The sequence below is a fragment of the Falco biarmicus genome, chromosome 17, assembly GCF_023638135.1.
Source record: "Falco biarmicus isolate bFalBia1 chromosome 17, bFalBia1.pri, whole genome shotgun sequence".
Lineage (NCBI taxonomy): Eukaryota > Metazoa > Chordata > Aves > Falconiformes > Falconidae > Falco > Falco biarmicus.
The window spans coordinates 2759619-2773651 of record NC_079304.1 but is presented as its reverse complement, the minus strand read 5'-3'; the positions used below and the strand labels follow the sequence as shown (position 1 = coordinate 2773651).

General features: G+C 43.3%; 1 protein-coding gene across 1 annotated transcript; it reads right to left on the bottom strand.

Annotated features, from left to right (window-relative positions):
• Positions 1 to 1204: 1204 nt before the first annotated feature.
• On the bottom strand, positions 1205 to 14031 carry DUSP3 (dual specificity phosphatase 3). The gene is made up of 3 exons (XM_056362625.1): positions 13858 to 14031; positions 8061 to 8287; positions 1205 to 5431 (listed from the first exon to the last, which is right to left on the bottom strand). The coding sequence occupies exons 1-3, from the start codon at positions 13977 to 13979 to the stop codon at positions 5226 to 5228; spliced, it is 555 nt and encodes a 184-aa protein (XP_056218600.1). The 5' UTR covers positions 13980 to 14031; the 3' UTR covers positions 1205 to 5225.
• Between the last annotated feature and the right edge of the window lie 2 nt (positions 14032 to 14033).

Here is a 14033-nt window from a genome sequence, read left to right as displayed (position 1 = left end):
CAGCTGCTGCTCATTTATGTCTGCCCAGAGAGTATTCCCAGAAGCAATCCCTGTCACTGTAAAGAATCACATCTACAATTGTCACATAAAACATGATTTTTTCCTGATGCAGGTTCTCCAAATACTTAAACAACCCCCCCTATTAACTATCTTAACGTTTACCTGTATTATCCACTGGGAGAAATAATAACAAAAAAATCTGTGGAAGTAAAAATTGGAAACAATATTGAGCCTCTGGCTTAAAACTTCTTGTCCACAAGCTGAGGGAAGCTTAATAGAGGCAAGAAAAGAAACCAAATCCCGTAGACATTCAGATTCCTTAACTGCAAACACATTCATCCACGTCCTGTAGCTGCCTGCCCGCAGCACTTTCTGCAGCAAAGCAGACGCGCTTGGGGCTGCAGCTTCCTGTAAATGATGAAGCACAAGGAAAAAAAAATAATAAAAAAAATGAAATGGACACATCAAGGATGCTTTTCAAATGAACCCTCACCTACCAGGGTGGAGCTGAGCTTGGCTCCCCTATATCCAGAACTGGGATGCTATTTTCCGAGCTGAAGAGCATCGTGGCCTCAGCCTGAATCCGGTGCTGCTGCTTCCTCAGCTCAGTCTTCTGTCCCCGTGTGTTTACACTGCAATGCCTTCCAAGGTCGGCACGCACTAGCAAACCAGTTTCTGAAATCAGCTCCATCACTCACAGCCTCTGGTGCTCCCTGTGCCCCCCCCCGGGCCACAGGATGGTCTGTCGGGCATCCAGGTACCCACACACAACCTCAGCTTACCTGTGGACAATTGCTCCTAATTTACACCCTGTCCGGGAATTCACTTTCTGACGTGTTCAGGAAGAACTTGTTCGCTTCTCAAACAGTTCTTTCCTCAGGTTTTTTTCAGCCACCCTGCCCCAAGCGAGTTTTATCTGCCTCCTGCAAATTTTGCTGGGTCACACACAACCCTTGTGAACAGACCGGTCTGAACGCTGTGATGTGATCTCCAAGCAGCCAAGAATAAATGGAATCTTAGTATTCTCTCGCCGGAGAGAGGTAATATTTCATGAGATTTCACACAACAGCCTTGTTCAGGGCAGAAATGATGATGAGCTGGTGCAGAACAACAAGCCTACAGCTCCATCTGGTGAGCCAACGAGCCAGCGACCTTGGCAGAATTAAAAAAAAAAAGCCAACAAGAAGAAAACCCCCACACGTAATTGATTTCCATGATTTATTTGCAGAACAGAAGAAATGAATTAATTCTCACGAACAAATCCTTAGAAGATACCTCCCAGGCCTGTTCTATTTTCAGTTTTATTCATTGGCAAAGCCCAGCAAGTAATTTTAGAAGAAACTTCTGTGCTATACTGAGATTCCATTAGATACTGCCTGTGTGCTAAAAACATGATAGTAAACCAGCAAAGCTAATTTAAAACAAGAAGGGGAAAAAAATCCTGCTTCTAGTTCTAACATCACAGATCTAATTAGTTCTGGACAACAGAAGACAGCTCAATGAAAACATTTAAATGATAAAAACAAAGATTGCAAATACCCTTTCTGATGTTCTCCTTTGTTCAGCAGGAGGAAGATCTATTTGACACAAATTTGTTTTTCAACTCAGAGAGCATTAGTGTTCTTACACACAGTGCTTTTCATCTCCAAGGCCTTTTACGAAGATTTAATTAATTCTCACATCACCAAGAGAGGTAAGTCAGCCATACTCATGTTGTAAAAGAACATGCCCAATACTAACACAGGCTCAACAACCGAAAATGGAATTACAATACAACATACTGTGGCTAATAGTCCTGCATTTGAGTGCTATTAATTCTAAGTTTGAAATAACTTCATGACATGCTCACTTTTCAGCAGTGACATATTGCAACGTTCTCTCACAAAGTATTTTCTGGCAGTACCTACGGTTCAGAGTAGCATGCTAGGTACAACGCTTGTCCACGTCGTAGTCGCAGCTGCAGGACCCAGGGATGAAGCAAGCGCTTAGAAAATGTGATTTTTGCTTTGAATCTAAATTTTTAGTTACAAACTTATCTCCTGTGCTTATGCAATGGCTGAGAAATATTTAGTTCAGCATGAGTAGATGGTGTACTTAGTTTTACACGTAGCATCAGTTTCTCTGTCTGGCCTTTCGTCTTTGTTCCTTGCTATGAAATGCTAACAGCTTCTCACCTCCACTCTTCCCCTCCCCTCCAACTTCACTAATTCTACTGGATTTGACAGGGTAGGTATCTTTGTTCTATAATAGATGTGCATTTTAGAGACCCCATCCCTTCTGCAGAGTGTTTTCTACACTGAATGTACCACACTATTCAGGATAAACGTATTAATGTAAATGCACATCACACTAGCCATAACCAAGATGTCTGAACTCCAAAAATGTAGCATTGCTATTTGCAAGAAATAGTTGTTTTAAAGAATACCTTTCCCCATTAGAAAGCTCGTAAGGTGCATCTCACAGCAGGTGTGCAGTGATTTCAGATGAATAAAAAGGTGTATTTCTTCCAGTACTTTCTCAATTTCATATTACATGGAAAGAAAGCTCTCGTTCCTGGTTTTATACAATCTTTCCTTCTACAATCAGAAAGAGAAATTTCGAAGTATAGAGCATATCATTACGGATTAGAGGCGTACAAGCTCTTCTTGGCCAGCTAAAACAGGCAGAGGAATTTACAACGTTACTGTACTTAAACAGCAAGATAAGACTGAAAGGGGAAGGGTGTGATCCATTAAGGGAGCACTGGTCTGACATTCAAACTATTTTTAGCCTCCTCTAAAAGCACAGCTAGAAATGGTTTCATTACTCAGTCACCTATCGGTAACTCAAAATAGGATATACCGTCTCAGAGCGCAAGTCTGAAGATCAGTTTCTAGCATGGTCTTATTTTTTCCTCTCCACCCTCATATTACAAAATGTTTGTTAAATCAGTTTCGTTATACCGAGAGAAATGGGCCGGAGTACCCCTGAGGTTACCACTAGAAGTGAGCAGTGTCCTGCGAACTAAAAGAACATCTTGAATATAAGAACAAATTCCTGTATGTCTTGATTTGTCGGTATTTCTGACAAAACCAAAAACAACACCATAAGGTCAACACACTCAATTTCAATAAACCATTCTGGTTTTAATATTAGTCTTCTTACAATCTATGGAAGAGTAACAAAAATCTAATCCCTAAGTTTCTTAGCTCTTTAATGGACTGGAATTTTTGACTTCTAAGTAACAGGTCAAAGGTATTGTGCATGCACATAAATTCCGTTATTTTGGTTTTTTCTCGTAGTGCAGATAGGTGTTGCGAATAGATGGTGTGAGATGAGATAGAAAAAAAGATCTATGCTTATAGTAAAAATTTTTAAGGTATGATTTATAAATAAGGTTGCAGCATGAAAAAGTAAATATAGCAGAAAAGATAAGGCCAGTATTCCTATTCCCCAAGCTCCACAACATGAAATCAGTAACCAGGATTTTTGAAGAAGCAATTAATTTAATACTGATATAATAGGAGAAAGGAAACAGGAGTGTAATTAACCAATGAGCTTGACTTCTACTCATTATTACTGGAACCATCCTGATTCAAAGCAAACCCTAAATACTGACTGACTGGAGGGAGGTGAAAGGAAACCCTGTGCAGAATGTCCCCCAGTTGTCCCTTCGAAGGACACAAAGGAGAAAAGGCTACTTGATGTGGCAGTTCCCATCCTGTGCAAGGAAACAGAAACAAGCCGTCTTCAACCTGGATAATAACCTCCGACTCTCATGTCAATAAAATTATCCAGCTACACAGAACTACACACATGCACACACACACACACAACCCCAACTAGAAGTACAACAGCGTACGTCCTTTGTGATTTTCGATTAGTGAACTGAATATAAACACACAGATCTGGGCTTACGTGTGTTACTAGTAAAACAGTGTTTCTGTTCAAAGTAGTGTTAAGATTTTCAATCCAGAACCGCATTAAAGCACAGATAAAAAGGGAATACGTACATCTCAGATTCTGTTAGTTTTGCCAACAATTCTGAGTCTGCCGGGGGAGATCCTCTGTGTTAATATAGTGCTGTAATTTACAGGTACAGATCTACACATTAAACCAGGCATACTCGCAACGTTGCAATGACTCTTTTCATCCGTATGTCAAACAGAATCAAGACATCCTTTATTTTAATAGAAAGGAAATGTTTCCCATTCAGCGTGGCACGTAACAATGCTTATTTCTATTTAATGGTACCATGCAAGCACTCCAAGAAATCAAGAGTGTAACTCTGCAAACTGCTTTATAAGCACATCTGTGTTGCCCTACTGGAAGTAATCTGCATATGTGCTCACTCCGTTGTCAACGAACAGCGATGGCAAAGAAGAGAGAGAGATGCTGTAATTCAGTACAAGCCTCAGGAGCCATTATATTCCGATAATTAGGACTTCATCATACATCCAGTACAAGCACTCCTAAATACAGACATTATTTCTTCCTTGCTCAAGTTTTTTCCTCGACATTTGCTCTTTGCATTTTTTTCTAGCATGATTTCAAAGCAAAAATAAAAGAGCGCTTAATATCAGACTATTTCATGTCAATCGCAACAGCAAGAGGTACAAATATTCTTGGAAATAGTGTGCATCGGGACTGGGCTCGGAATGGCTTTACTACCACACACTGGGTATTGCATAAATCCACATTGAACACAACACTGCATACACTTCATTTTACAAGCGAGTGCATCTGTGCGTTTCTTACACATGCTCCTCCATTCCTTGAAGCTCCTACACTCAAACTTTAGGCACCTGTGTGCATGAAAACGAAACTTTAGAAAATACAGTACTTAATTAAGAGTGAGTGAAGAGCGTGTTGGGGCTCAGAAAACGGTGCTCTGGTGGGATACAAGACAAGGCTTAAATGAATCACACTCCATGTCAACGCAAACCACATACGCTACAGAGTCTGCAGGGGGCTCTGAAATACATGTGAAGACAGCTGGTACCACTGGAGTTACCCCTCTAAAAACACCTCTTTACTGCACCAGCTCCGACCAGTGACACCGTTTTGTGCCATCCTGAAAGACAGACCCAGCATTCGAGAAAGATACTTTCACTAGACAACAGCAGGAATTCCGTCTCCCTCACATTATGTGACTTTAGCTTGGCGGTTGGGGTTTGGGAATCTAAAGCACCGAAGACATCCTCTGATGGTTCGAGAAACTTCAGAAAATACTACGGTGCTCTGTTCTAGGGCTTCAGTTTGCCTTCCTTTAGTAACTGCTCATTGAGCTGGCAAAGCTGCCTTAGAAAGCCATCATTGGGGCCAATCTCTCGCTTCTGCCGGACGGTGCTCAGTGCAGTTTTGACATCCATATTCTGGCGAAGCATGAGGTAGGCGATGACCAGTGTAGGAGAACGGCTGTAGCCCTCACGGCAATGCACAAACACTTGTCCTGCAGGGAAGACAGGTCATCGTTTGGGTTATACTGGAATATACGTTTGAAAAGCAACATGAAATAGCTAGGATATAAAGCTTAATAATGTTAGTCCTTGAACAGCGCGAGAACTGTAAATTCGGAATGCTAAAGCAGACCCATAGAACTTGGAAGAAAGGTGTCATCACTCTGTCATCAAGGATAATGCAGAAAAAATATCAAACATCCACACTAAAACATATTTGCTACTATATTACAAAGCAATATAAAAATTTTCCATTAGATATCTAACATCCACACTAAAACATATTTGCTACTATATTACAAAGCAATATAAAACTTTTCTATTACATATCTAACATCCACACTAAAACATATTTGCTACTATATTACAAAGAATCAAACTGTGTCTGTTTACTACACTTCTCCAACCTTTTGTGGTTTAGAATAAGCCTTGCCCCTAGAGATGACCAGTACCAAAGGGCACAAATGCAGCAAAAAGGCTGGATGTCTTTTGAAGAGATGCAACATACGACAAGCAGCATATTTCTCCGTCTTCAGTGTATTTTAATCTTTGCCACGCTTGAGGGGAGAAGGTAGAAAAAAAACCGGGAGTGAAGTTGAACCCAGGAAGAAGGGAGGCGGGGTGTGGGGAAGGCGTTTTAAGATTTGCTTTTATTTCTCATTACCCTACTCTGGTTTGATTGGTAATAAATTAATTTCCTCAAGTCGAGCCTCTTTTGCCCATGATGGCAAGTGGTGAGTGATCTCCCTGTCCTCATCCTGACCCACCAGCCATTCATTGTATTTTTCTCCCCCTGTCCAGCTGAAGAGGGGGATCAATAGAGCAGTTTGGTAGGCACCTGGTGCCCAGCCGAGGTTAACCCACCACATGGGTAACCCTGTAGGTAGGAATCCAACAACAACTAAAGCAGGCCACTGCTCCCTTCCAGAAATCTAACTTGATTTTACAGCTTCTCAGCTGCTTCCTCTTTGACCTGCTTTTCCAGACACAAAAATTTTCCCCTTCACAAATGCAGTGGGAGATACTCTCCAGGGTAATTTTTTTTTCTGAGACAAGAGAACAGATGAACCATACACACCCATTTTCATCATAACCACAACTTGCTTTGAACCACAGCAACAGAAAGCCTGTACATTTGCCTTGAGCCGCGGAGGCTTCTCGGCTCAAGGCAGATATCTCAGCAGCAGCAAGTTAAAACCGCTAAAACAACTCATTCTCACAATTTCTTGAGAGCTTGTAGCCATAAATCAGCGAGATTATTGATCATACATGTGCAAGACAATTCACTTCCTTTCTGCGTATTATCAGAAGCAAAAGGGTTTTTCTAGCCTTCCTCCGTGAAAGGCAGCGTCTTAAAGGCTGCCTTCCAGACCAGCCTCCCACAGCTTCATGCAACTAAACACTAAAATGAAATTGAAGGAAAATACTACTGCATCCCTCCTCCCTACCCTTACCCTATACCTCAGTGTCAAAAAAAACCCTATCAAATTGCAGTAGCAAGTTCATTTTAAACCTGGCTCCAGCACCAACCAGCCACAAAGTTCCTCTTTGTTTGCCACGGGAAGAAAACAGCGGTAGGCACAGCAGACAGCTACTGAGACTGAAAGAATCAGCGAATAGAACCGCTCCTGTACATCCAGATTGACTGCAACTGTTTTAGATCAAACTGAGTAGGGACAGTCATGCCACAGCGGGCACTGCTAAACTCTTCTTCCCTACTGCAACCTGTTTCAGTGAGTCACACTGCTAACTGGGAGAGTAGCATTTCAATTTTTTAGAATTTTTCATACTCCCCCAAACCAGAGGTAAAATTTCTTTCCATCTGTCAAAAACACGTTACAGTTCTAGCACCCTTTTTGCCCATTGCAGAGAAAGAAATTCTAGAATTGTGGTTCGTTCCTCCTTTTACATGTTCAGTCATGAAGCGAGAAAGAAATTAAGCATGTGTAGAAATAACGGGTATGCTGAAATAGTCAGACAACAACAAACACCATCTGACCCACTGCACTATGTCCTAGGATTTCTGCTCTGAGGAAACACACTGCAGAGAAATGTAGCAATCAACAACACTGCAAATATCTCCAGCCTTCTGCAATCCTAGGGAATAAAGAGGTAACCATCACGTAAAATAATTTAACTACTTAATGTAATAAAAATTGTAAGGCCATAGTCTTTATCCTTACTGCACATGTGGAAAAAAAAAAACATATAGCAGGTTGTGCGAGTACTCTTCAGCAGAGCATTACTTGTATCGCTTGTGCCTTTAATTTATAATTTCTAGTGTCCTGAAAAAATGTTTAGATACTGAATTATTTTTTTTTAATGTGATTTACTACTTCTAAGGAAAAATTAAGAACACATCTTCCCAGAAAGGCACTGTTATACGATGCAGCAGCTGTTTCGCTTTTCAAAGTCACCCCTAAAGTGACAGACTTCCATTTGCCATGTACTGGAGACCTACGTGTTTAGACAGAGGATTAAGACATCTTTGATTTGAATTCCTGACTTTGTTGTTCAGCTGATAACCTGAGCAAAGAACCATTTGAAACAGTGAAGCGAATTGCTAAGAAACATACACAGTGCACAGAAAACACGGTAGAAAGACATTTCAGTTTGCCTTACCATCCTTCTGGGAAAGTGCTTTCTCAATAAAATCAGCTGCCTCCTCAAAATAGCGGCTGAGGTTAAATTCTTGTGTATCGTTAGCTTTAATGCCATGGTATCTGATGCCTGTGCCTTCATAGAACTCTGCATTAGTGTTCACGTGCATGAATGACTTTCCCTCTGCTGCATTCAGAACATGGGTTATTCCCAGACGCTGCAGCCTCATAATGTTCTTGGCTATGAACCTGTATGACAAGAAGTGTCAAGAAAACAATTAGAACTTGAATCATCTCAGTATTTATGATGTCCCCAGAAGGTATTGATAATCAAAACTTTTCTTTTTCTATGAATAGATGCGTAATATACTGTGCCCAGAAGTGAATTAGCTACAGACTATAAATTCACAGAAATATTTAGAGCCACGGTCACTACTTGTACGTGAGAGAACGCTACTTTCTTTGGCTGACCACTGAGCAGAGCACACACGAAACTTAATCTGTCAGACCCTACTACAGCACAACATTGTAACTCTTTGGGAACATAAAATTCTGGCCAAAGTAAGAAAATAATGGAGATAAGAGAAAGCCCAGGACAGTACATAAGATAATTTAAAACCCAGTTATAATAAGCCTGTACTGTCAGGCCCTCGACATTTCAGGGGGCAATTTTAACCACTGTGGCCACAGGAAGATAGAAACTAATTATGAGTAAATGTTCCTGCATCTTCAAAGGTCTCATCCGGAGACTCCTATGAGGTGCAGTGCTTTGTCCCTGTGCTATTCAACGTCTTTGAAGTCATGGAAAGACCTGGCAAGGCTAGCCAAAAGCCAGCAACGTAGCGATATAGTTCAGTCTTCACCACCCAGTGTTTTTATCACAGGTATTATAATTTTTAGTGTCTTAGTTGAAATTGATATCTGAATGGAAAAGAATCCAGATGAATTATGTTTGAGATACTTAAGTGCTTAAGAAAGCATTCAGTACTTTTTGGTCAGCTAAGCCCTTCTCAACTCCTCCATTCTATCAAATAATCGTAGCAAAACCACCTGCTTCCTCCTTTAAGTGGCTAAAAGAGCACCCTACCCTATTAGTGAGCCACTGAGCAGGACGATACATAATAATCGTGCCTTTCAGGCTCCATGATGGCTATGAATTAGCTCCAGTAATAATGCCATAAGCTCCGATAAAAGCTCCAGGTTGTACAACAGCAAAATCTGCTGCGTAACGCAACTGGTCATGCACCAGTCCCTACTTGTGCACTGGAACGCAATCCATTGTAAGATGAGATAACCATTAAATAATATGAGGAGACCGCCGACTCCCTTTTGTTGTAAAACCACTACTTATCATTCTGAGCCTGATCGTTTCTGTATGTCAGTCCCGATACTTGCCTCACTTTCCCAGGAAGAAGAAAACCCAGAATGTTTTTGTCACAGCGTGGTGTCCTAGAAAAATCTGAGCCCACTGGTCAACACTAGCAGAACGTTGACAGAAGGCTTTAGTTGAAAGGTAATTCAGTTCCTGCACACCTTGTGAAAAGAGGTAGCCTAAACAGGCATAAAACCCTTTATCGTTTTTAAAGGCAGCTTTCACTATGTGTCCAACTTGGTGTGGAAACAGAAATCTTTTAGAAAATCTTCCTATGGTTGAAGTCATAAATTGCAAATACAAGGAGTCTTAATATTAAACTGACCCCCAAATAAGCATCTGTGCTGTATCTTCTTGGACAAGTTGTTAAGAGATGGCAATGCACCTAAGGGTTTTGGCAAGACACTCAGCTATTCTAAAAAGTTAAAACAAACACCCCAAATTAGTTGGTTTATATCTACATCACAGATCTAGATGAATCTCTGAGTGCATTCACTCACAATTTGCACATCATTCATGGCTATATGACCATCAAGAGTGTTCCTTTTCTCCTAATGACTGTTCACCCCTTAAACTGTAGCGTAAGCAGATGAATCCTTATGCACGAGCGAGACTTCTACATTTTCTGCTGTCTGTGCCAAACTACTATGGCAATGACCCAAATATTTGTATTACCCAAACAAAATGTTGACAGATTTTCCATCTGGAAGGACATCAGCTGTGCCAGGGGACAAGTATCGGTGCCTGGGGAATTCTGCTTGCAACACAAAAGTAAATCCTACAATGCAAGGCCAAAACAAAAAAATGTTAATTCCGCTATGAGTTCCTATGCTTAGTGGGGCAAGTATATGGTTTAAATAATAGTACATAGATCAGTATATATGTGATAGTGGTCAGGATCAATAGGAACCCATGTCCTGGGATCATGGTTGAATCTGGTAACACAGACAGGCTCCCGTGGAGGCAAACTCATTCCCAGTGAATGATTTTTGCAGATTTTATAGGTTATTTTCTTACACAGCTAGAGGCGAAGAAGAAAGTACTTGTATGCCATTTTTTTTCTCCCTTTCCAAACAGTCCTTGGATCTCTCCCATCCTTATCATTTAATCCAGCTGCCTTCATTCTCACTCCTCCAAAGAGCAGAGAGATGATAACATCAGCTTCTGTTTCCTCAAGAAAAACGGCAGAATCCTGTCTGTTCTCGATATGGAGGGTTGAGAGTTCCTCATCCTGTAACACCAGTAAGAAGTGTTTCTTTTGAAGACAGATGAACAATTTTACCAGCCACAAAACACAGGGCTTAAGAGACACCATGCATCAGCAATTAAGGGTACACGAGGCTACAAAGTATTGCTATATGGGATTATCAGCAAATAAACCAAGTCCTTAATGGTAAAAAAAGCCAGCACATCGACATATTTTAATTGCCAAAATTGTTTCCTCACCACTTCTTCCCTTATAGTCACCAGATTTAACATTAATTCTGGGAGAATGCTTTTCATACTCCTTACAACACACCTGCACTTCTACAAATTAAGAACAAAGACTTGCTTCATGGGCGACCCACACACATTAAAGCAGACAGAAAACTCAGATTGGGCATTGGTGCATCTGATAAAGATGCATTTTGTCCAGCTGTCCTGGTCACTAACTATGACGTTACACTGAAACACATCTTGACTCATACAGAAATAGAAAATTATTTGTACTTCCAGCGTATTCTGAATTCTTTTTTTTGTTACTGCTTGGAAAATATATAACCATGCTAGTCTGTCATCTAGATAATAATCCTTGTCTTGGTAATATTACATTTTTACTCTTCTCTTCGCAAATTTTTTGTCTGATCTTCTTGAGATTAGAACTGTCTACTGTAATATGCAAACCCATTATTTTCAAAATATTTTATCATTTTACCTCTGCATTTTCATTAATTATGACTTTCATGTATTGCCTGGAAGATCTAGTACTTCGGCTCTGCCTGTAACTTGAAGTCATTTGACAGATAAATTGTTATTCTACACTGTGACCCAATTTAATATCATCCACCTGAATGTCTCTGCGCTGTCATTTTTATCTAAAGACGAGTTACTACTGTTAAGGAGAGGCAGCAGCACCCCTACGCAAAATATTCTAAAAGGTTTCAAACAGAAGTTTTGGGATCTCACTCGGGCGTTTTAATTTTTTCCTGCGAGTTCCTGTTCAAATTTTATTCCACGTATTGGGATTCCAATCCCTCTGTGTTAAAACTCTACAGATGTGGCTGCTCTGGGAATTCTTATTGTTATAAAATCTCTGCCGCTGTGGCCCTATATTGCAGAAAGTTTTGATCCATCAAGTCACAGCAGAGATCTGAATGCCAGATCAAATGACTGTGTGACTGCTCTCCTGCTGTACTGCCTTCCCGGATTTCCCTGCAGCCCAGCGCAAAGTGCTTCCGACGATTCCTCAGAGATTCAGTAACGGGATTTGTGCAAGAAAAGCCAAACCCGAGATAGGAGGCAAGCGCCAACCAGATGCACTGCACCAAGACAGCTTCAAGTACAAGATGTATTCCGAGCTCTGCGCGGATGCTAGAGCAGCCCAAGACAGGGTAATGAACTGCAAACACGGCCCCCGAACAAAGCTACGGCTTAGTTCTTGCACACAGTAGTAAAAGCTTTATGATGCTTTGCACGCTGTCGGACTCACAAACGCACACGGTTTGAGATACTGAGTGCAAAGCAGGTTCACTTCCCCAGCAGTTCGTAGGAGAAGGGAGTCAAGTTAGGAAAACAGATCCCTCTTCAGCCTTATCTTTACACAAGGAAAGTACAAAAGAGGGACACGTAGCTGGAAACGGCGTGAAAACATATCTGCACAGCTCCAAATCCTTGCAGAATGACAACTAATATAGCAAATGCTACTTACAATGCCATATACCACAACTCCACTTGAAACAAAAAAAAAAATCCTCTTGAGATTCGGTGTTATTCCCAGTTTGAGCTTGTCAAAGTTCACCCTGCAGTGACTGAACTTCAACAGACACTCACCCATTCAACTAGACCTCAGCATTTTTTTAACTCTCTGTGGATGCTTCAAAGATATTATTGCCTCCTAAGTCTTGACAAATTAAGCAGGTTGTCCGTTCCCCCTGTGAACGAGCTTTTTCAGACCACCGTTACTTCTTACCTCTAGCTGTCCTCCACAATTTTTCAGCATCCTTTAAAAAACACCGATAGCTGTCTGTTAGCCCGACTAACAGTTGAACTGTTCTTTATGCTACAAACTGCACTGGTGCTCCAGATCTTTTCAGTTGCCAATTAGTATATAAAAAGCCCTTCTCAGTGGTAAAGCTTTCCACTAGACAGACACTTTCTATCCTGCATCTTACGCATGCCTGCTCCTAGACAACCTTGCACCTGCACGTATTGAAGTTCGTCTTGCTTAATTAAAATTAGTTACTGAACAATGAAAACTACTCTACCCTGTAGCAGCCTACCACCTTCAAAGTTATTTTTTTACTATTTAGCCTGCAAATCCTCGCAGGCTATGACTTTATTTCTTCCAGGCAACTGTTAAAAACATGAAGGAGATGATTGCCAGGTTGGCCATTGAGATAATTCTGGTCCTGTTCCCAGCCCTGCTGCATCAACTGGCAGCAACAAACAGCGTTGGGTTTGGCTTAGGAGAAAGTTAACGAAAACCTGTGGGTTTGACTTAAATTTCCTGAGGCCTTACAAGCTCCGAGTAGGAACAGTGACCCAGTACGCTCCACACGTACCAAAAAGCCCCCCCGTTTCACAGAGGTGAGGTGGCTGGAGATGGGAAGGGGATCAGCGGGATGTGACAGGCGGGGAACAGGTAAACCCCGGCCTCGCAGCCCGGAGGCAGCAGGGCAGCGCTGAGGAGAGGAGCGCAGGGCCCGGGTCGGAGCGCTGAAACGTTCGTGGCCCCGGCCAGGCCCCGCCGAGCCCGGCTGCCCCCGCAGGTGGTGAGCGGGGTGCGGGCCCGAGGAGCCTGCCCGCAGCCTGCCCGGGGAGCGGGGAGCACCGGGGGCGAGGCCCAGCTGACGTTCGTTCCTCAGCGACTCCATCAGCGTTAACCCCGTTCCCGCTCTGTTCTACCCTGGGCTGGGGGCTCCAGCGGGGTGGCGAGCGCTGCCGCAGCCGGCTCCCCCGCGCCCCGCCCCGCCAGGCGGCAGCTGGAGCCCGGCGCCCGGGCCTGGCAGCCACAGGCCTCGGGGCTGAGCCCGCCCCGCCCGGGACGCCGGGGCCGCGCAGTCCGGGACAGGCCCCACAGGCCCGGGACAGGCCCGGCGGGGCCCCGGGCCCCTCCGCCTCCAGCTGCGCCCCCCCGGCCCCGACGCCCCGCGGCCCTCCCCGGCCCGGCCCACCCCCGCCCCGCAGCCCCCGCCGGCCCCCCGCGGCCCACCCCCGCCCCCGTGCAGCCCCCCGGCGGCGCACTCACGCGTTCCCCACGTGGATGCGCGGCACCACCTCGTTGCTGTGCGCGCTGGGCAGGCTGTAGCAGCCGCTCCCGTTAGCCAGGAGGTCGTTCAGCTCCTCCACCGAGATGCGGTAGTCGGACATGGCCGGGGCCCCGCCGCTCCGCGCCGGCCTGGCACAGGGGCCCCTCGGCGCCGC

What these genes read in the sequence shown, in the direction of transcription:
- DUSP3 (XM_056362625.1), bottom strand. Translation starts at nt 13,979, where the DNA reads ATGTCCGACTACCGCATCTCGGTGGAGGAGCTGAACGACCTCCTGGCT. An exon ending in CGCATCCACGTGGGGAACGC is followed by an intron (nt 8,288 to 13,857) that starts GTGAGTGCGCCG and finishes CTTGTCATACAG; the next exon opens with GTTCATAGCCAAGAACATTA. An exon ending in AGCACTTTCCCAGAAGGATG is followed by an intron (nt 5,432 to 8,060) that starts GTAAGGCAAACT and finishes TCTTCCCTGCAG; the next exon opens with GACAAGTGTTTGTGCATTGC.